Below are 23,822 nucleotides of genomic sequence, written 5' to 3' on the forward strand. Positions count from 1 at the left end.
TCCTCAATTGGCTTGATGCTGGACCCCGAGCACCTCAGAATCACATGCCTCAAATGAGATCATGCTTCTCCGTGTCCTTCGAATCCCTCCTGCTATAGAAAGGCCCGTAAGCTTTGGTACACACGGACCTTTCACACCCCACTGCAATGCAGCCTCGGAGGCAGGACAGACCCCTGTGAGCACAGATTGCAGAATTGCGTCCCAGCTCCCCTCTCCGTGGCCAGCTCCTCCACCTGCAGCATGCAGAGTCGCCACGTCTGGACGCAAAGCAAAAGCTGCAGTGACAATTCTTGCGTCACCATACCAATAAAAGTAAATGCTAACGTTTTCCCTGTCTGTACCATTTCTCAACCTGTATTCTCAAAACATCGTGCACGGCACTCGCTACTTTAATAAGAAAGACCTCATCTTCCCTTGGAAGAGGGGTAAGTACCTCTGCTTATTCGGCTGCATTTTTCTCTAATTCATTTGCGTTGGGAATTCATAGGATTCATTTTCTTTCTAATCGTCCCTATAGGAAAATATTAATATTTAACGAATTCTTTCATAGTAACTTTTCTACTTACAAAACGTGATATTCCCTCTCTTCTTACCTTCTCCTCCACTGTACTTGTGTGGAAGCATTTAGTTTATATCACCTTCATAACAGCGTAAAACTATCTAAAACATTGGTATCTATGGAAAAAACCGGGCGCAGGTATTCTGTCCATTTAGAAATCTCTGCCACCTTTCTCCTCTCCACTTTCTAAAATTTCTTTTTGCATAGAAAGGAACCAGTGACCTAAAATATCTCAAAACTACAGTAGCCCGTACTTAATATTTTCCCAAGACGAAAATATAACCATATAAGAAGGGTGAATCAGGCAAGGACATACCTATGAAGGGGTAAAAGAAACTTTAATGGTGGAGGAAGGTTTGGACTCAAAAAGACCCAAGAACAATATTTGGCATGTCAAGGAGAGTAGTGGGTAGTTTTTAGCACAATGTGCTTGATTTTACTACTATTGCACCCTGCAGCTGCCACTCTTTCCTAACTGCTAAGAACGAGGGAAACTGGGTTATAAAGATAAAAGTACAAGGGAGACCTAGGCTTTACTGAGTGGTATTTTTTCACTCACTTAAGTCATGTGATCACTGCATGAACTTGGGAGAATGGACCTCATACCCATCTTCAAAACAAGGAAGTAGTTATACTACAATATGTTATACTTAATTATTCCTCAGAATTAAGAATAAAAACTTCTACAATCTCTGCTTATTTGTGGGTGTAAAATACAGGGAGAAACCTTCGATTAACTTCTTAATTTTACGGAACAAAATAATGCATTTAGAATTTGGATGTATTTTTGTACTTCAGGTATTTATAGGACAGATAATAAAAATCCCAATTGTATAAAATCCTTCTCACAACTAGTATATAAAGATTCCCTTTTATTCTGGTCTTCTCCCCAAAACTAAGCCCCATCCCAAATCTCCTTAGGTCTAAAGGGAACATACCCCAATATTTCATAAGCAATCGTGTTTCAGACTTTCACATTTTCCCCAAGAGCTGTGGGGTCTCAGAGTCTCAGAGAAATCACCCAGGTTCCAAAGGGGAAAACAAGAGGCATTCTAGGTAAGGATAGGTCAGTCACACACAAAACACAAAACAGCAACCCGAGACACAGCAACAGTGAAGAGGGAGACAAGCCAAGAAATCAGCACCAGGGTTGGTCCAAAAAGTCGAGCAACAAAGGCTGGAGCAACAAGGTCAACCCTGACATTTTCTGGAGCATGAGAGGCAATTATTCATTTAATCATATAGTCATTGAGTACCAGGCATTGTAATAGGCCCTGGGGATAGATAAAATGGTGAGCAAGATGGATGCAGTCCCAATTTTCACAAGCTTGCAAAGCAAAAACTATTTTCTAAGCACCTGCAGTGAATGAGGCACTGTACTGGACACTAAGTATGCAGCCATTGTGTGTCTGGAATACAGTAGTTCAGCAGCTTCACTTAAGTCAAAATAAACACAGAATTCAAGCAGCTGCCCTTTTAGAGGCTTGAATTCATATATTGTAGATAAGACAATATCTAGGATTGCCAGATAAATACAGGATCAGTTAATTTGAAATTTCAGATAAATAAGGAACAATTATTTAGTATAAGTTTGTCCCAAGTGTCAGATAAACAGCAAAAAAGTTTTTGCTACAGTATGTTGCATACGATATTTAGGATAATTTATACTAAACAATTATTTGCTGTTTATCTGAAATTCAAATTTAACTGGGAGTCTTATATTTTTATTTGCTAAATCCAGCAACCTTAACAACATTCTACTTTTCAATTAACATGTACTGGCTATCTTTTCACAAAAGACCTACATTCTCTTCAAAAGTAAGCACAACTCTTATGTATATAAACCTTAACTTTTTTTATTAGTTTGATGTCTTTTAAGCCTCCCTTTTTACAGCGTTATTGAGGTATAACTGACAGACAATAAAAGACGTATTTAAAGTGTACAGTGTATAAATCTGTGAAAACACCACCATAATGAGGATAACAGATATATTTATCATCCCCAAAAGTTTTCTTGTGCTCCTTCATAATCCTTCCCCCAACCACTATCTAAGCAACCACTGGTATGTTTTCTGTCACTATAGATTAATTTGAATTGTCTAGAATTTTATCGAAATGGAATCATACAGTATACTCCTTTTTATGTGGAATATTTCACTCAACATAATTGTTTTCAATAATTATGCCTTTTACTCTTTCTTGCCTTATTGCACTGACTGGGGATTCCAGTACTACGGTTAATAGGAGTGGTGAAAGTGGACATTTTAGTCTCATTATCCCCATCCCCAGGGGGAAAGCACTTAGTCTTTCACCATTAAGTATGATGTTAGATTTTTTTGTAGATGCCCTTTATCAAGTTCAGGAAGTTCCCTTCTACTCCTTGTTTACTGAGAGTTTTAATCATGAGTGAATGTTGAATTTTGTCTAATGCTTTTTTTTCTGCATCTATTGTGATGACCAAATGGTTTTTCTTTTTAAATTTATTAGTGTGGTGAATTACATTGACCGATTTTCAAATGTTAAATCACCCATGCATTTCTAAGATAAAACTACTTGGTCATGGTTTATTATTTTTTTAATATATTGTTGGATTTGGTTTACTAATATTTTGTCAAGGCTATTGTTTCTCTTTTCACGAGCAATATCGGTGTGTTATATCCTTTTCTTGTAATGTCTTTGTGTAATTTTGGTATCAATTCTTTTGTTTTTCAGAAGAGGAGTTGTAGAATTCAAACACTGATGTTTATTATACTAGTATATTAGTGTAATAAGGGAGTTGGCTGTAACTTGTATTAGGTATAATATGGATCAGTTAGATATAACTATTATTATGATACCTAACTCTCTTAAGCTACTTATATATACAGCACAGTTTTTTTCCCCTCTTTTCTGCTCAGTTCTTCTTACTCTACCCCCCTCTGCCATTGTTTTCTGCTGTAATAACTTTTTCTTTGCCACTTTACTATAGTATCCTGTTCCTCTTTTGTGTTGCCCTTTTCCTTTGTTCTAAGTTTTTCTAGCTGTTCTAGTCTTCTGTCTTTTGATCTCAGGATTCCTCTGTTCATTTATTCAAATGGAGTTCGAGGTTCTAGTTTGTGCAAGACCCTGTGCTCCACAGCACAGTGATACAGCAGAGAACATACAGGCAGGTTTGCAGGCATAGCTGGAAGCATTACTGGTCTCTAAGTCCCTGACCATCATCAGTTTTCTCTGACTAGGGCAACAGGTCTGGGTAGGCAGGGGAACTTGAAGGGGAATTCTTCCTAGACTCAGGGGTAGGAGCTCTAGCTCACTCCTTATTAGGCTTTGTCTTCTCTGAGCAGAGTAGGGGCCCTGTCAACCAAGGGTTCTAGGCCAGTTCACTGAAGGACTAATTGTGGAATTTTCTAAAGCTACACAAATTTATGTAAATCACACAATTTCCCCCTATTTCTTACAAAAAAACCCCTCAATTTGTACTAAATAGATTGGTAGCCTAGGAGCGTCTGGAGAGCCAAGACTCTAGGGTCATGGGGTCTTTAGGCATTTATCCTTCTCCTATGCTTCTTCTCTTTTTGCCCCTTCGCCTCCTTGCTCTGGGATGAAGAGCCCAGGCTGGACTAACTCTCATCTCTCTCTTTCCCCTCAGTAGAGGATCCCTTCTCTTGGCCCAGTTTTCCAGCTAGAGTGGCAGGGAGCTACGACAGAGACACGTTGAACATTGCTCAAATGTGTTAAGGTTTGCTCAGTCCAGAAATCAGATTTTCAAAATTATTATTGAAACTTTTTAAATTTTAGAGTTGTATGCATTGCCTATAGCTGGCAATGAGTCTTCATACGTAATTGAATAAATGAACCAATAAATACTTCAAGGCAGTGGAAATGTTTGTGTAAAGGCAAAATAGAAACCAATTAAAACTTGGCAAAATTCTTCAAAAACTTTTAAAATCATCTCCTCTAATATGAACTTTAATAAGCTTTATTAATGAAAGAAAAGAGGAAAGAATAAAAAAGGAATTTCAGTAAATTTGGTAGTCACTGAATTGTTCACTTGGCAAAATTGACTAAAAACTTAACAATGCTAAACTGTGGAAAAAACAGACATTAACTTAAAATATACTCAAAATTAATCATTATAAACTAAGAAATTTCCATGGGAAACACTAAAATTTTGGTTATATTGACTAGGATGCAGTCATAAGAAAATAAACTATATTAAGTACTTGCTCGTTTTTTAAAAAGGATTTTAGAAATTCTTTAAAAAGGATTTTAGAAATCCTATTTAAAATCTAAAGAAAAGTGGTTAACAGCGATGCAATACTCATATAGCCTTCACCAAGATTCACCAGTTATTAGTTTTGCCACATTTGCTTTCTCTATATATAGATAGATAGCTAAAATTATTATTATTCATTGTTGGAAATCTGAGAGTAAGTTGCAGACATTATGACTTTACAGAATATAGCTCTAAGGATATTCTTTTACATAACCATGCTAAAATGATCAAATGTAGGAAGTTTAACATTGATGCAATTCTGTTCTCTGATGTATGTATATAATCTATATTAAAATTTTGCCAATTCATTAACAATTGTCACCCCAATAAATAAATTTAAAAAAAAAATTTTGCCAATTATCCTAATAAATAAATAATTATCCTTTATAGCAATATTTTTTTCCAGTCTAGAATCCAATCCAGGTTCACATGTTGCATTTCTTTGTCCTGTCTCTTTTATCTCCTTTAATCTAAAAAAGTTTGTGTGCCTCTCTTAGTCTTTTACGATATTTACATTTTTTGAAGATTGAAGGCAGTTGTTGCATAGATTGTCCTTCAATCGGGTTTTGTCTTATTGTTAATCTGTGATTAGTTCAGGTTATTCATGACTATAACTGATATTTCTTGAATATATTCAAGAAGACTATTTCTTAAAACCAAGTTTTTGGCAAATAGGTAAATGTAGTGAACTTTAACAATCTGTTATTTGAATAACTGATTCTCAAGTGAAATTGGCTTTCTGCCAGTGGATTTTTAGGACCTACTAATGTTTTCATAAAAATAACATCCTGCTGATCTTGAAAACAAATAGATTGACCAAGATCAAATACACTTCTTCAGGTTTTTAGACTTTTAAAATATTAACCCATCAAGCAATTGCTAAGTTAAGGCCATTTCACTTATGTGATATTTATTGAAACCTGGTGCTAGATATTTTTGCATAGTTCACAATTTTTTGCATTTGGACCCCAGATTCACAAAATTAAATTAATAATCTTTGATTTGTGACATGTTCTCATCATTTTCCATACATGGCCCATTTTCATTTGGTTAATTATTTTAAATAACATTATAATCAGTTATGATTTCAAAACTATAACTATAGTTACTTTAAAAGCTGTGCAAGTACAAACCCACCATTCAAAGCAAAAGCTAGACAATAACTTTAAGACCTAGGTATGTATCCAAGAGAAACCCTTGCTTATATACAAGAGGAGACATGTAAAATAATATTCATAGCAGCACTGTTTACAATAGCAATAACGCTGGAAACAACCCAAATGCCTATCAATGAAATACACCAGCATGAATAAACTGGTATGTTCACACAATGGACTATTAATACAGCAGTCAAAATCAATTAACTATAGTGACACACAACAATATGAATAAATCTTATCAATGTTATATTAAGGGGGAAAAAATGGGCCTCAAAGAATAAATACAGCTTAATACCATTTTTAATAAAGTTAAAACACATCAAATTTAAAAATAATACTTTTTAGGAACGTAGATAGATGCAAACAAAATGTATAAAAAGGAAGCACTGAAATCATAAACAAGGGATTCAGAATATGGCTACCTGGGGTGAGGGAAAGCAGAGGGATGGGATGGGGGGTTGGGCAAATAGCTAGTGCAGGTTGTCCTGTTTATTCACCGACTGCTTTAAAGAAAATACATGTAAACCCAGACTTGGACATGTGATGAAAATCCTGTTTTTCAGAACTTTTAGTACAGTTATAGTTCTAGAATTTCCAATAAAGCTGACTTTCATGTAAATATGTTAAGATCATGTAAATATGTTAAGATCATGTTAAGATCATTTGGGATTACCCGGTATGGCAAACAATGAAGTTCACATATTTGTAGAAACAGAAGGTAGTGAAATCCCAATGACTAACACTGCCTCTTTCTTAAAAAGGATAACCTTTTATTAGGAAACTATGAGAAAGTTTGAACAAAGTTTTTTTTTTTTTATGTAAGTGGAAGTTGGAAATCATAATTTGCATTAAAAGGCTCTTTCATTTCACTTTTAACTCACACACACAAAAAGTTATCTCAGGTTTGAAAATTCCTGAAAGTCCCATTATCATTTTTAAGAGAGTAACTAGTTTTTGATGGGAGTTAACCTAGATCCCTTCCTCACATTAGTGCTATGCTGCCCTCTCCACTTTTTCTTTCATTATTCTCCTGGCTAACTCACACGCATCCTTAAAAACTCTGCTCTGACATCAGTCCTCCAGGAAACCTTTCCCCAAAACTTTTCGCCTCCTGCTCTTCCGTGTGATCCCAAAGTAACCTGTCAACTTCTGAGTTTGTGAGCTCTTCATCAAAATGGTTGAGGTCCCCAAACACCACCACCAAGTATTAAATCAGTGTAGGCGGAAGCGGGGTTAACTATACTAACCAGCATTATTTCCCGGTCCAGCCCACTGACCCGAGTCCGGTCCCAGCGTGACAGGAGCGTGTAAGAGTGTACATCAGTAGGGATTCCTGAGACTAGCGTTAGTGGGCGTTTCAGTCGGTGCACTCCCAAAACCACGCCGCCAGGGTCTGCAGTCCGCGACCAGAGCGGCTTCGGATTGGATAGAACAGTGCATGCCGGGCCTTCGAAGTGTTTTCTGGGAGTTGTAGTTTTTGGAGCCGGAAGTGGGGGGGTGGCTGGACTAGAAACCGCAGCTGAGACAGCAGTCACCGCCGCTGCCGTCATCCGGGTGTTGTGCATCACCCTGAGTCCAGCCGCCGTGGGTCACTCCTTGGTTACTGACGGGCTCCGGGAGCCCTGAGGGGCGAAGCGGCAGGGACGCCTCTCTTCAGAGAGGAGGCGATGTCGCAGCCCCGGATGCAGCCAGAGCGCGCGGGAATGGAGCTGGGCGGCTGCGAGGAGCGCCTGCCGGAGGAGAGCAGGTGGGCTGGGAAGGGGCCGGGGAATCCGGAGTGGATGGGTAAGCTGAAGTATTCGGAGGCTTGGGAGTGGTCGGAGTGCGTGCGGAGCCGTGCCAGGTGCTACAGATGTGAATGAGGGCGACTGCTGTGGGCGACTTGTTTGGAAAGAAATTCTGAGAGGAGGGACGGGCAGGGCAGGGGATGAGACCGAGGAGGGAACCGGCTTAGTGAAGGTGAGGGAGGGTGGATGGGACATGTCGGCGGCAGGAGGAGCAGAAGTGGCTGAAGCTCAGAGCCGAGGCTGCCGGAGAGGAGGTGACTATTAAGAGGTGCTGCGGAGAGATTTACAGGCCAGGGTGTGTAGGTCGGAGTAGGGCACAAGGTTGGCGCCCTGGCTGAAGCTTGCGGTGACAGCACGTCGTGCCAATGTTAAGAAGGTTGAGGTTGGAAGAATTTCTGGGAGCAGAGGTTAGGCATTAGGAATGGCAGGGATGAGTGTGAGGAAGAAAACCAGGAAGGCCTGTGGATTAAAGTGGGCGGTTGTAATGGCAGTGGTTTTGCGGGTGGGGGCTCGCTAATAAGACGAAAAGTTGTGTCCCCGCCCTTTGCCGGTGCTGGATCGCTGTCCGCGTGGCGGGGCCTCTCTGTCGTGTCCTTTTCATCTTCAAACCCTTCACTCCTTCCCCACCATGTAACTAAACGGTGTCACGTTTATTTATGTATAACTATTGTCCAGTTCATACCTTCTAGAAATTAGAGGGTTTAAGATTTTAAAAATTACTTTAAATGGTGACCTGGACTCTGTAGAGGTGCTTCCCATATTTAGGGTTTGCTTTATTGATGATTCTGGTATTAAAGTCTTTTTTTTTATTATCTTGGGGAATATTAGGGAACAGTGTGTTTTTCCAGGACCCCTCAGCTTCAAGTTAAGTCGTCGATTTCAGGCTAGTTGTGGAGGGGGGCAGCTCACCGGCCCATGTGGGGATCCAACCCGCCACCTTGATGCTAATGAGTACTGCGCTCTAACCAACTGAGCCAACTGGCAGCCCCTGGTCTTCAACTCCTAAAAATCTGCAATAGAGACAGGATAAAGCGGGACTGTGGCTTGAGGGAATCTTGTTTGACTTTTTAAAGCATTCGGATATAGGTATGGTCTCAGGAGCAGTTGGGGTCCAAAAATTGGACATAAACTATTTACCTTTGAGAAAATATCAACAAGAGAAAATTAGCGAGATGTTCCTGGGTGAAGACCTGGCTGTTTTAGGTGGACAGTTAGTCTGTGTCCTACGGTACAAAACCTGGACTGACAGTACACTGGGGTCCCAGCCCGAGGTCTATGAATGATGTGTTCAGTGAAACTGAACATCTCACTTCCCTTTTCCAGGTTTCAGTTTCTGCTTGTGTATATTTGGCTATCTATTCTTCCTCCAGATGCCTGTGAAATGCTTCATGGAAGAGGTCCCATACAAATTCTAAACAAATTTTAGGGTTATTTTTATTTCTCTCTACCAGTTCATGTGGGAGAGGTGAGATTGGAAATTCAAATTCAAATTTCCTCCCTGTCTAGCCAGACATCCAGCTGAGTTAGTTATTTACTTAATATACTTAACAAACTTATTTACGACATGCCAGGACTGCTCAAGAGCCTTACAAGTATTGACTTATTGAATCTTCATAACAACTAGATGAGATAGGTACTCTATTATCACCATTTAACAGATGAGGAAACTGAGACAGGATAAATAACTTGCCAAGGTCAGACAGTAAATCACTGGTGGAACTGGGATTCAAACCCAGGCAATCTGGCTCCAGAGTCTGCCCTTTTAATACCTATGCGATGCTGCCTCTCACTTTGCTAATGTATAGTGAAAAAGAAATGTATAAGATAGTGAATTTGATAGCATTCTTTGCCTGCCATTCAGGCCACTAGGGTAGCTCTTTTGCAGGTATCTTTTTCTGTCTATTATTTTTTCCATGCTTGCCTCTTAACCAAGAAACTCTAATCAAAACTTAATTGCAACAGTGAAATTATTCCCACAAAGTCACTCCTACTGTTCTATAGCCTACTTTCTGTCGGTTAACTCAGAATGTGTTAATGAGGCCTCATGGCACTAATGGCCTAAGCTCCACATAGACAACTGGTAAATAAATGCCTTGTGCCAGAGAATTGAGGCATTGTGGCTGGGTCACTGCAAACCTAACCTTTCTATGGCCATTAAAACACCCAATTCAGAAAAACATCTTCTTGATGAGATGGCATCATTTGTTATGTATAAAGGATAAAACTTTTCAGTATATTCTCGGAAAGCAGTTGATGTAGTGAAATGTGTATAAGCTTTATAGCCAGATAGATCTGCAGTTGAATCCTGGTTCTACTGCTTAACTTAGCTTATGCTGTCAGAGGGGTAAGAATAATGCCTTCCTGACTAGTAATTTGTGAGGATTTGATAAGACAAGGTGCTGATCAAGTTCCTCAGAGTGCCTGGTATGTACTAAGTGCAAAAAATGCTTACTTCTGTCCCCTGCCCCAGTTTTCTTGAAAAAGGTGGCTGTGTGCTCTTCTGGTTGCTGTTTGCCATGGAATAGCTTGTTCTTCCTCCTTCCATGGCTCCTCTACCTGAGTTGAGCACACTGAAGAGTGGGTTGTTAGCTTAGGTTTTAACTTCCTAACTTCCTAACTTCATCCTTGGAGTGTACTTCTTTCATAGGTTCCCCTGTTGTTTTCCATCTAGCTAGTTATCGCTCTAGCAAAAGGCTGGTGCTTAGGGATGCTACTTCCCTTTCCCTAGGGTTTCCTAAATGCCAGTTATTTGGAGATTGTCTGGTGAAACTACTAGACAATTAAAGGAATGGTTCTTCTAGCCTTCATTGTCTGTTCGCCTAGATTGCCTTGGGCTAGGGCACTCTACTTCTGAACACAGCTACATGTACAGTTTTCCTGGCGCAGTGATCCAGACTCAGAATTCAAGTATTAAGATACTTTTTTAGTGTCTCTAAACTGAGCTCATTCCATTGACCGAAACCTTTTCCTCTTCTGTTTTCTATCTCAGTTAATAGAATTTTCCACTCAATCAACCAAGCTGGAAGCCTCAGAGTGAAATTTGATACTTCCCTCTTCTTCATTTCCCATATCCAAGCAGTCACCAGATCTTATGAATTGTGTTCCTGGTTTTCCTCTTGAAGCATTATTTTTTTCTCCGTTTCCAAATATATCTGCTTTTATTACCAAAAAATCCAGGGAGTAGTATTGTTTCAGGAATGGCCAAATGTAGGTGCGTGCTTAAACATGAATTTGTCCCTGTCTATGGTGTGTCCCTTCATTAAGGTGTGTTGGATTCATTCTCAGGCAAACTTTTCTACGGGATAACCCTTAGCAACTTCAAGTTTAGCAATCCCAACAACAACAAAAACATAATCCTAATAAATACACAAAAAGCAAAAATCTGGGCTGGCTCTTTTTGAACCATCCTATGTTTCTGTTCCAGGGTATGGAAGATGTTGCTCAGTCAGGCCTAAATTATGTGCCCAACCCTGAATCCGGAGATAGGGTGATACTTTTTTAGAACTACATGGAGCATCGGAAGTGGCAGAGGTGTGATTTCCCTGTGGAAAATTGAGGTTCTGTTACCAAAAGAAAGGGACATGAATTCTGGGCAGATATAAGCAAAATATTCACTCTAGACCCTTATTATCTGTCATTGTGGATTGTCTCAGTAGTCTCTTAACTAATCTCCCAATCTGAATTTAGTCAGCCTCCGTACTTGCTACCAGCTTAATTTTTCAGAAGCAAAGTTACTAATAGGATTTTGCTCGGAAATGTTCAGTGGTTTCTCATTAAAGATATAAAATAGTCAAAACTTCTCCCCTGGTATTCAATCTGTACTTTAGTCTCTAAGTTCCCAGTTACAAAAGCATGGCATTCACTCTCTCGCACATCTCCTTTCTCACCATTCTCATTCTTGTTCCTCTACATTCCCTGCAGTACCTCCTCCTCTGCCTGGGAAGCTCTTAGTCGTCCTGTAAATACTCCTTTGGAAGGCATCCTTCCCTAACCTTTGCGTCTCTGTTATTACAGCACTTCTCATTTCATAGCATTTCTATGTTAAGTGCCCATTTTCCTCATTGCATTCTGAATATTCTGAGAGATGGGGACTCTTCCTTTTTAGCTACCACAAACAGCTCGTAACACAGTGCCTGACATATAATTGGTGTGAATATTTGTTCAAGGAATGAAAACAAGAACAATTTGGTCGTGCCTCTCATGGTTGGGCAGGTGCCAGTGGTAGTGTTGCCAGTGAAAGGGCCTCTTTTTTCCCTTTCTCCCTATTCATTTTCACTTTTTCACATTTATCTTCATTTTCTATTTTCTTCCCTTCCCCTTTTTTCTTTGACCGTGCTAGGAGTTGATGGTCTGTAAAGCACTGGTAGCAAAGCAGGACGTTCACAAGGTTTTTGAGCAATCCATAACGCTAGCCCAATTATCAGTACAAAAAGCCCCACAGACACATACTCCTGAAGCCTTTTGGGGAAAATGCTATTGTCAGAGCTCAGGAAGAGGAGATGTATCAGCTGACAGCAGGGACCCTGCAGTGCAGTTTTTCTCAGTATCTACCGTCCCCACAGCTGTTCCGCTTTTTATAGCTGCTTTATCACTTCTACTAAGTGGATTTTTTTTTCTGGTTTTTGTTTTGTTCTGTAATCTTGGTAAGTTTCACCAGCCTACATGGGTGGTTATAGGACAGCTCTGTCCAACATATAGCCACTAGCCCCATGTGGTCATTTTAGTTTAAATTAATTAAAATTATGTAGAAGTTAAAATTTCAGTTCTTTAGTCACACTACCCAGATTTCAAGTGCTTAATGGCCACGGTGGCTAGTGGCTGCCATATAGGACAAAACAGATATAGGACATTTCCAGCATCGCAGAAAGTTCAGTGGAACAGTGCTGCTATAAGATGTAAATCTGAATTTTTCAAGACACAATGATAGCCTGCTTACATGTTTTTAGTTCCTCTGGATTGGGATCACTTGAAGTTGAACCCACACATGATTGGGAGGAAAGGTTATTAAAGGAAGTAATAAATTGTAGTGACTAAATAGGGACTTGGCAAACTCTCTCAAAGTTTGTGGAGCCATGGCCTCTGCCAGTGAAACTCACTGGAATCCTGCTGGATTGTAGGACTGATGCAATGATTGATTTTTTGGGGGGAATTTTTATTACATTTATTGGGGTGACATTGGTTAGTAAAATTATATAGGTTTCAAGTGTATAATTCTATACTACATCAGAGATGATTGATTTTTGACTAGAAAATACTCTGCAGAATCCCTTAATTTCTCAAGGATTCTAAAACGGTCTCCCCGTGAGCTCCTTCATTTGGATACTTTTGAGAAGAAAGCAGTAAGTCATAATGATGGCATAATGATTCCTCTTCCGCCTTGCTTCAACACCATGGTTTTATTTTTGCCTCCTCTGGAGCCTTTGGAGAGTTCAAAATTTTCCAAGGGTTTTTTTTCTCTATTTAGTTGTTCTAGTTTGCTTTAGTCTTAATTCTGTCATCTTTTAAAAATGATTTTTATAATGTTCTCTTGCTCTTTCCTTCCCTCAGCAGTTTTTAAGATAGTTTAGTGTTAGTTCTAATGCTAACTACCTTTCACTTTACAATAGTATCGCTAAAACTGTGACCACTGAAGCACTCTTTGCTCCTGTGCCTTCGCTGTTGAAGTGGTTGCATGTGCCTGCTTTGTCTTGCTTGCAAAGCACTCTGCTACCCAGACCACATAAGGTGTGACTATAAGGTAATGAGATTGGCTTTCTTATATGTCTCATAAAATCAACCTTCTTGTGTTGCAGTGAAACTTGTGTTTCTTCCATTCTATCAAGTAAGCAGATTTGAGTCTCTGTTATACGTAAGGTGTATCCAATACCGAGGAAGCCTTTCCTAGCTTTGCTGCTTCAGTGGGAGCACCGTGAACAGAAACAAGGCCTTGGAATCTGTGCTTACTAATAGGTTTGACCCTGGTTTAAATGTAGTTGAGATATTTTTTGGATGTGGAACCCTGTGACCAGTCTTAGTTATATTGCAGACTGTCCAATCCCATAGAGTTTTTGGCAGAATTGTTTCTGAAGCAGAATGGGTAAGAAGGCTTTCTAGGAGGTACCCCTTCTGCTTTAGTTGGATTTATTAGATTTATGCAAGGAAAAAGAAAAGGACAGAGAAAAGGGAAGGAATATTTCTATAGATTTCTCTACTCACTGAAGCAGTTGTTGTTTTCTCCATTTTGCAAATGAGGGAATTGAAGCTTAGAGAGTTTAAATGGCTTCCCCAAGGATGCACGGCCAGTTTGTGGAGAGCTATGATTCAGATTTAGGTTTGCCTGGCTGTGAAGCTTGTTCTCTTTCCACTGAAAGACATTTTCTCTCCGCTTATTAAAAATACTGAAGAAACAGAAAAAGACATGGTCCCTGTCCTTAAGGAAACAAACCATATACTGTTAAATAACAATGTGGGTTTTTTTTAAGGATTATTAGGGGAATGGTATATTGACAGTGTACGTTATAGGGCTTCTACAAAAGAGTCACAGCAGATCAGATTATTTAGAACTTTTTGGGAGAAGGTTGAACTAGAGCTGAACCTGAACTCCTGAATGGGATAAGAAGAGAAACATTCCAAGTGGAAAGGTCTGCGTGAATAAAGTCATGGAAGTAGGCATGAGGTTAGCATGTTTGTAATAGAGTGTATTAGAGAGAAAGAGAGAGACTGTATTCAAATTGAGAATCCTGCGCAAGAAAGTTGGTATTTAGATTGGGGCCATGTGATAAGAAAATTTTGGGACTCCATACTAAGAAGTTTGTACACCATCGATGGTTAGGTTTCGAACATAAGGGATTTTGCTTCCTTTGTTACATCTACTTGTTGAAATTTAATAAATTTGACAGTCACATTTAGTGTGATTGGTGAGACATTTGTTAATAGGTATGAAGTTACAAAGCAGGCCTTGCAAGTGCTGCTTATTCTCTCACAGACGTTAAGATTCTGCTGTCAGCCATTAAAGAGATGGGACTGACCAGTGGTTAGTTCCTCTGAGTGCCTCAGAACTGAGAGACTGTATATTAGAGTCAAGTATGTTTTTTCTAGAAGCATATTACTTATTTAAAAAGCATCAAATATTTAACTACACACACTAGAAGTTAAATACTGTATAATTAGAAACATAACATATGGATCTAGATAAGAAAATTCAACACAATTTAAGTGTGGTAGTCTCTCGCTACCTCAGTGTTACCAATAATTATTTTACTTAGTTATGTTTTTCTCTACTTTAAGAAGGAACCCATTAACTTCTTTTCAGGAAGTACTTCCTGACATTACAAGTCCCAGGTGCTTGCCCAACCACAATCTTTCAGCGTAAGATGCCCTTGATACTTGAATACTTTAAAAAATCCTTCATAGTACTTTCCACTTTCTTATTTACTAACATTGTGCAGATTATTGATCTTTATTAATTGCTAGCCTTAAGGAAGGCCTAAACAGTTCTGTACATTCCCCTCATATAACCAAAAGTAACTACTATTAACGTACCATTATTTCCAGTATTTGTATAGAGAGATCATAAATATAATTTTACATTCTGCTTTTTATACTTTACCATGCTATCATTAGCTTCAGAAACTCTTCCTCATAAAAAATTTTAATAGTTTCACGATATTCCATCATATGGATATTTTATACCTCGCCTCACCTTTCAGGGATCAAATCATTACCTGACTTGGGACAACCTGACCTTTAACTCTGATCTAGAGTAGATACCACAATCCACTCTGGATAAATGACACACTGGCCTGTGCCCAGACAAAGGTTACATGTGACTACAGGGTGATACTATCCAAATAATTATTACCAAACAGGTTTAACCTAGCAAAGACTGACCTTACTTGCTGAAAATGTGGTTAAAGAATGGGGAGGGGTATTGATTTCTTGTGATCTTGCATTTAAGATTCAGGTATGAAGGGATATGCCACTAAGTTGAAGCTGTTTCCTTTTACCACTAAAAAGAGCATTAGGGATTGAAGACATGCCAATATGTTTCTTGGATTGAATCTCACTTTACAATTGCAGAATATTTACTTATTTACTATTTATTTCACTTATTTTTAGTGATTAGTTATATATTATTTATATGGTGTGACACTTTAAAAAGTAACATTTGCTTGTAACTTTTCTGTTTTAACCTTGAGTATCACTTCCAATTGTGATTTGGCAAATTTAAGACTGAGTTGGTATTTAGGAAAACTGTTTTTTCTTAGATATCCTTATTTGAATTGCTTATGCAATTCAAATTATGTTTCTCTTTATAGGAGGAATGTAGTCAAAATCCTCCCAAAAGAAAAAGGTAGGACTTGATTCTGAGACTGGCTTTATTGTTTGTTGATGAAAATGATTCAGGTAGAGATGGATTATGCTGGCCCTTGCCACTGAGGACAGGTTCTTCTTGGCATGGGGTGAGAGGCTTAAAAAGACTTGCTTTTAATTTACAGTAATTAAAGGACAGCACTCTGTGTACTTGCAGAAGTGGCTCTGCAAAGGGCTGCTTTGAACCTAATACACTTCAAAGGCCTGGCTTGTGCTCAGATAAAGGTTACATGTGACTACAGAGTGATACTATCCAAATAATTATTACCAAACAGGTTTAACCTAGGAAAGAATGACATTACTTCCTGAAAATGTGGTTAAAGAATGGGGAGGGGTATTTGATTTCTCATGGTGATCTGCTTACTTGCATCTAAGCTGCAGGTATGAATGGATTAATCCAACCGCTGTGTATGGGCTTCAATTGAACTTAGTATTTCAACTCTCTGAAAATGATAACTACATCATTAGGATAAAGGATTCTAAAAAGGTAAGGACACTGAACAGACTAGCTATGTAAATCAATTCTTTTTTTAATTTTACTTTTTTCTACAAGAGCATATACCAAATATAGATGGTTTGGTGTATCGTAGAGTAACAGCCACATTCTTTTGTAGCTTTGGTATCTCAAGGACACTTTATTGTGGGGAAAGAAAGTTCTTTAGTTTTGCCTAGAGAAGTTGTTGGTAGATCTGAATGTTCAGAGTTTCTAGGATTTCAGTGCTCTTTGTGTAATTTTGGAATCAAAGCCCTAGGATGATAGGGTACTTGGTGTCTGCTTTCAGGACTCATCGTGATGTTCTTTGACAGTTGAGCTTGTAAGATCAATACCAAATGAATCAGAACACATATATGCAGAGTAACTTGAGGAACCAGACTGGCTCTCGGGCCTGCAACACTTGGTTGGAGCCTGTTGGAACGTAAAAACTGTGTCAGTCACAGCAGGCCAGACGAGCCCTGAAGAAGCATAGGAGGTGGAGAGTCACTTAAGCAAAAGTTGGCTGTCAGTTGTCCTCTGTGATAGTAGTTGCTCACACTACAACAATAAACGGCGTTTTAATGAGCACCTCAGTCCTGTGTGCATCTTCGTGACCAGGAGATACCTCTGAGGACTGGGATAGAAATAGAACAGGGGCATGGCCAACAGGTCCATGAAAAGGTCACCAATCACCAGGGAAATCACCTATCACCAGGTCACACATCACCAATCACCAGGGAAATGCAAATCAAAACCACAATGAGAGGTCACCTCACATCTGTTAAAAGGCTGTCATCAAAAAAGACAAGCCATAACAGGTATTGGTGAGAATGTGGAGAAAAGAGAACCCTGTGCACTGTTGGTGGGATTATAAATTGGTGTGGTCACTATGGAAATCAGTATGGCGATTCCTCAAAATATTTAACATAGAACTACTATATGATCCAGCAATTCTCCTTCTGGGTATAGATCAAAAGGTAACAAAATAACTACCTCAAAAAGATACCTGCATTAATTTAAAAAAAAGATATCTGTACCCCCATGTTTATGGAAACGTTATTTACAGTAGCTAAGACATAGAAACCACCTCTGTCTCATTCAGCCACAATCTCTGCTGGTTTTCACAGACAGAAGTTGTGGAGACTTCTCTTTCCAGCACTGAAACCCTGGGCTGGGGAGCCTGGTGTGGGGCTGGGACCCCTTGCCCCTCAGGTGGTACCCCCACAGCCAAAATACCCCTTCTGATTTTTAATTGCCCCCGCAGGAGGTGACCAGTCTCAATGTGGCTTATTCTGTATATCCTTAGTTGTAGGACTTCTGATCAGCTCCACTTCAGGCGATTCTCAGTGATGGTTATTCTGTAGTTGTAATTTTGATATGGTCATGAGAGGATACAAGCGTAACATTTATCTACTCTGCCATCCTGACCAGAAATCTAGATTGGCTTTCTCTTTTTCAATGATATTCCTATACCAGACCCAGCCTAGCTTCATTCATTTTATGTTGTCTGCCTTTACTGTACTCATCCACTTTTTAAAAAGGGCTCAGAAAATGTACAAAATGTATAAGAGAGGTTAATTCTGAGTACTGATGGAATTATAAAGGATTCTAATTCAGGATCCTCCCATCCCTGTAGGTATTTCAGTGATGTAAAATAATTGCGGTGAATGTTCCTTGAAGAAATTATTATCATTCTCATTACTGTCCTTGTAAAGAGGAAAGAGTAATATTCTAGGTAAGAAATTAAGGAGCGAGGGAAAGTGTCCAACATAACAACTGGGCCAGGAGGAGGAGTTTGATCTCATCTCCTCATGTTTTTATTATCCAGTTTGACTCAGTGCATCCAACTGTTTTCATTCAATTGCAGTTTGTTTTGAGTTTTTATTGGGTTGGAAATTGTGTTGAGAAAATGCTGGGGATTTAAGAGGAACCTTGACAATCATCTAGGGCAGCAGTTTTCAAACTTTTCTACTAAAGTGCTTCACATGATTCAGGAGAATAAGCGAATAGTTGACTGATTTGGGGGCATGTCCCAAAGTGACTTAGTGATAACTTTTTGTCTCAATTTTAGCTTAAAAAATCATGAGGGAAAAATCATGGACAATTTGTATTTTTATCCATAATATTTGTGTACAGGTATGTGTACTTAGTCTTGGAAATACAGTGAATAAAAAGTCACTTTTTGGCTTTTTTGTTTGGCAGAAGATTTCTGGTTTTGAGCAAATGTCCTCATCCCTTGATATATTTCCCGTGTAAGTCATTGTCCAGAAAATGATTTTGATGGATCATACTCCTAGAAACAGAGGGTGATCAGCTACTTATGTGAGCAGTGAGTGATAGTAGACAAAGATCACCTTACAAAGCATAATATTCCATGTAAATGTGAGGGTTTTTTTGTTTTTTAACTTTTATTTATTTTAAGTGTGTTTTTCCAGGACCCATTAGCTCCAAGTCAAGTAGTTGTTTCAATCTAGTTGTGGAGGGCACAGCTCACAGTGGCCCATGTGGGGATCGAACCGGCAACCTTGGTTTTATGAGCACCGTGCTCTAACCAACTGAGCTAACCGGCCGCCCCAGGGTTTTTTTTTTAATCTTATTGTTCTTTACAACTTTAATCCTCTCAGAATAGGGTCTTATGCCCAAGTAAAAAATTAATAGAGGAGAGAATGTTAGGATGTGGGGCAGAAGGTTTCTTGCCCTAGATTTTCTTTGACATGATCAGCATTAGGTACAAGTGAACTCACCTTTGGTATAATTGACGCTCTTGCAGGAGGGAGCACTGGCAGTTGCTGGGTAATTTGAAGACGACTGTGGAGGGTTTGGTGTCAACCAACAGCCCCAACGTCTGGTCCAAGTATGGTGGCCTGGAGCGGCTTTGCAGGGACATGCAGAACATCCTCTATCATGGGCTCATCCATGATCAGGTATGTCGACCTTTTCTTTTTTGCCAGATTGGTTGAAGCACTTGTTGGAAAGAAAGAGTTGCATTAAGTTGTTGGCAGGGAGAAGGTGGCCTCTAGTCTAGGAGCCCTTGAGGGCAGGACTGTAATGTGATGAGGAGGAGGAAGGGGATAAGGACAGTGATGATGAATCATTATGATTTTCCTCTTAGGAACATCCTAGGACACATCTGAGAACTATTTATAGAATATTGTCATGTTTAGAATATCCTACGAGCTTCATTTTGTAGACGATTGATGCTTATGAGTGGTGGTTTTAGTTATAGCTTACGTTTTTTAAATAGAAACTTAAATGTTGTTGAGTTTCTTTTCCTTAAAATCCCCAAACACTGTAATAAGCTTTGAATTTTTAAAATGAGTGGAATCTAATAGTATTTAATGGTTTTTGCTTTGTCTTTCGCAATTATTCCATTGGAAGTGTTTTAAATAAGGTTTGGCTTGGATAAAATTATCGAGTAAGTTATTGGGTTTGGTATGCTCCTACTTTTTAAAAATCAAACCTCACAAATATGTACATAATTGTATGTTCCCAAACACTCATGTTCTTCCCATGTAGGGCCTAGTATTTTTTCCTGGTACTCTTTCCCCTAAGCCAGGCTTGTCTTTCTTTTTTAACAGAATTTATTCTCAACTAGCAATCACATTGGAAAAGATCTAATCAACTAATTGGTATTCATAGTTGATAGGATTTACTGTGCTACCCTCACTTCTAAAAATATGTGTGTATTATCTGAACAATATCTTTAAACCAGTGTTCCTGTTAGATATTTTCAGAATTCAGTGGAAAAGTTGGCTTAGGTTAGATTTTCTTTATTCAGAGTAAGTTCTGAAAGTGAGACCTTGTCTCTTAAAGAGTGTTTAAGATGGAGGGAAAGTTTTTATCCTTTAAAGAGTTGGATTCTTAATGGTCTTCTTTATTAAAACACCATTTTAGGAATTTCGAGGTAACATTGGGTAGTAGACTGATAAAAGTCTTTAGAATCAGATAGAACCTGGATTGAAAACCACATGCATTGCTCAGGTCCTTGGGGAGAAAAATGACATAGTAGTTATAATTATAGACTTTTGAGTCAGACTGCTCATATTTTAATCTCAGCTTCACCATTTGTATGGTATTATGGTAAATTTTATAGCTCTTTGTGCCTCTGTTTCCTCATTTGTAAAATGAGGAGATAACACTGGTTACCTACCTCATAGGATTGTTGGTAGAATTAAATGGGATAAAGCATGAAAAGCTTTAGAAAACGTAGTAAGTTATCAATCTTAACTATCAGGTAATATTACTTCACTTTTTTGAGCCTCGCTTTTCTCATCTGTAAAAATGAGGGTAATATTTATATCATAATGTTTGATGGAAAGATTGAATGAAATAGCATGAAAATTTGCCCACTGAAGTTCACGGCATGTAGGAAGTAATAAATGTTCCTTTGTTCCTTTTATTTTTTAAGTTTCGTTACATGTAGTCCTATGAAAAAAATAATTATGAATATGGGAATTTACAAAACAAATATTTCACTTCATTGCAATCTGGTTTCTGCCCTTCCTGCTGGTGATCTTGATACTACAGTTTAAGTAAAATGACACCCATGTTACCAAATGCAGTGAACATTTCTCCTTTGAGCTCTGTCTTGCGAGTATGTTCTTTACTGTTGACCATCATCAGACCTTGATGGCTCCAGCATTATTATCTTCTGATGTCATAGAGACCTTCTCCTACCTCTGTGACTACCCCTTCTTAGTTTCTTTCCCTGGAATCTTTTCCTCTTGTATACTAGTTTTTAATGGGGTTCTGTCCTATGTCCTTAACTCTTCTTACCTCATACATTTTCCTGAAACAGTCTCATCCTCTTGCATTGTTTTAACTATCACTATACACTAATAACCCAGCTCAGACATCTCTCCTGAACTCCAAATCCAGAAGACTAGCTGTCTTCCATAGATGATCGTCTGGCTGTCTTATCCTGTAGGCCAAGCACAACGTGACCCAAAGCAAACTGGTTTTCTCTCATGACATTGCCCTTCCTCCTGATGTGTTTAACACTAGTTTGTGGCATTGCCAGTTATTCAGTCTTCCAAGTTAGAAACTCGGAAATCATGCCAACATGTTTTACAAAAACTCAATACTAGTTTCCCAGGCTGATGATCAAAATACCTACCAGATTCGTGGCTTTGCCTTCTAGTGGTTACAGTACCTGTGTCTCGATAGCAGAAGGGTTCTATTGCTAATTTTACATTGTCATGTAGAGTAATCATTTAACCATATTGCAAGGCAGTTTTATTATCTGTGCCAGAAAGAGAATATGTGTCATGATGAAATAGTAATTAAGGCAATGAGATTCTCAAATGAAAGACGCTTGGTAAATACAAAACAATATTAACATATCTTATTATAGTTATTAAAAGTGATGATATCTATGAAGACACCTGGTCAGCAGAGTGAAAAATATTAAAATACATAATCACCTGCAAAATAACAGTTGTATTAATAGTGAAAGCAGAGCAAACCAGGCAGATCTCTCTCTCTCTCTCTCTCTCTCTCTCTCTCTCTCTCTCTCTCTCTCTCTCTCTCTCTCTCTCTCACACACACACACACACACACACACACAGAGCAACTGCAGACCCTAGTGGGAAGAATCAAAAACAAGGTTCATATCTATTTTATCGCTGCCTTGTTCTGCCTTGTGAAGACTTAAAAATTGAGGGCTGTGTCAAGGACTTGTTTTCCCTTTCATTTCCTCCCTAAAGACGAAGGCTTTCAAAGGTCTGGCTGCTGCATCATCAGAAAACTATTCTGGGTGTTGTTCCTGTGGAGAGGGGGAAGGGGTACAGTGATTCATGTCAGTCATTTCTTCTGTGCTTTCATAAGGATGTGTTATGGAATGCGAAATGTACTTTTTTTTAAATCAGAGCCTTAGGAAAGCTATAACATCTTGTCCATATTCTGAGAGGGATCTCATGTCCTTGATAGCCTGCATCTGGGCTGCCTTTCACTCTTTCCATAAAGCAAGACCTCTTCTCTGCTGCTTAGAAATGTGGATATACTCAGTCACTGAGATTTCTTAGCTGAATAGAAGTGAAAAGATTCCCCCTTTCTCTACTACCAAGAAGAAACCTGTTCTTGGCATTATAGATGGTCCAATTAAAAAAAATAATAATAAAAACAAAGACTTCTGTATGCTCTTTTCTGAATATATAAGCGATATTTTTTTTTCTTGAAAATTTGGAAATAACCTAAAAGAATTTATATGAAAGTAAATATCACCCATAATCTCAACACCAAGCAGTAATAATCATTCTTTAATATTTTGGTAGATTTTTCTCTTTTTTTTTCTGTACTGTTACGTGCTTTTTAAAACATTAAGATTGTGCTGTACATATCAACCCACAACTTGCTTTAAAATATTTAATTTTTTTAAATAGACAGTACATTTATATGGTTAAAAAACACAAAGTGTAAAACCTATGCAGTGAAACATCTTGTTTCCTTCCGATCCCATAAGTAACTTTCATTTACCAGTTTCCTTTCAGGGAATTTTATGCTTATAAAAGCAAATATGAATAATTTTCTTTGCTATGTTTCCTTCCTCATTTTTCACACAAATAAAAGCATACTATAGTCACTATTCTGCATCTTGCTTTTTTCCCTTGATATATTTTATAACTTATTCCAAATCATTACCTAAAGAGCTTCTTTATTCTTTTTTACAGCTGTCGTTTTATAATATTCTATTGTATACACATGCCATAATTTATTTAACCAGTTTTCTGGTAATGGACATTTAGATTGTTTTCAGTCACTTGCTGCTAGTAACAACTATGGTGAATAACCTTGTATTTAAGTCATTTTGCCCTTTACCGTAGGCTATTCCTAGAGGTAAAATTCTTAGGCTAGGGGTATGTGCATTTCAATTTTGATAGTGGTTGCTAAATTGCCCTCCAGGCAGTTATGTCTGTTTACATTCTCACCAATGTATAACAGTATTTAATTCTTCATACCATTGCCAGTATAGGGTGTTATTAAACTTAAAACAACTGCCAATATGATAGGTGAAAAGTTACATCTCTTACCATGAAAGATGTTTATAAGAGCCATTAAATTATTTTCCTATGAACTTACATTTAAACCAGTCCATATGTAATTTATTTTGAATATGCTTAATTCCCTTGGCACATGGATCTATTTCTGGATTTCTGTTATGGTCTGTTGTTCTCTATTTGAGTGCCATCACCACTCAGCTTTCATTATTGTAGCTTTATGGTAGGAGTAGTTCCTC

General features: G+C 38.4%; 1 protein-coding gene across 16 annotated transcripts in view; it reads left to right on the plus strand.

Annotated features, from left to right (window-relative positions):
- The first annotated feature begins 286 nt into the window (after nt 1-286).
- RUBCN (rubicon autophagy regulator) overlaps nt 287-23,822 on the plus strand; it is a 58,689-nt gene continuing 35,153 nt past the window's right edge. For 15 of the 16 annotated variants that reach the window (XM_081076154.1, XM_081076162.1, XM_081076166.1 and 12 more), the window contains exons 1-2: nt 7,454-7,721; nt 19,359-19,512. In XM_081076154.1, coding sequence (XP_080932280.1) covers nt 7,642-7,721; nt 19,359-19,512 — 234 coding nt within the window. In that variant the 5' untranslated portion in view covers nt 7,454-7,641. Of the gene's footprint in view, nt 426-7,453; nt 7,722-19,358; nt 19,513-23,822 lie in introns of those variants that run through there. The other variant, XM_081076158.1, reaches the window with a different exon arrangement.

This window comes from Rhinolophus hipposideros (genome assembly GCF_964194185.1).
Source record: "Rhinolophus hipposideros genome assembly, chromosome: 2".
NCBI lineage: Eukaryota > Metazoa > Chordata > Mammalia > Chiroptera > Rhinolophidae > Rhinolophus > Rhinolophus hipposideros.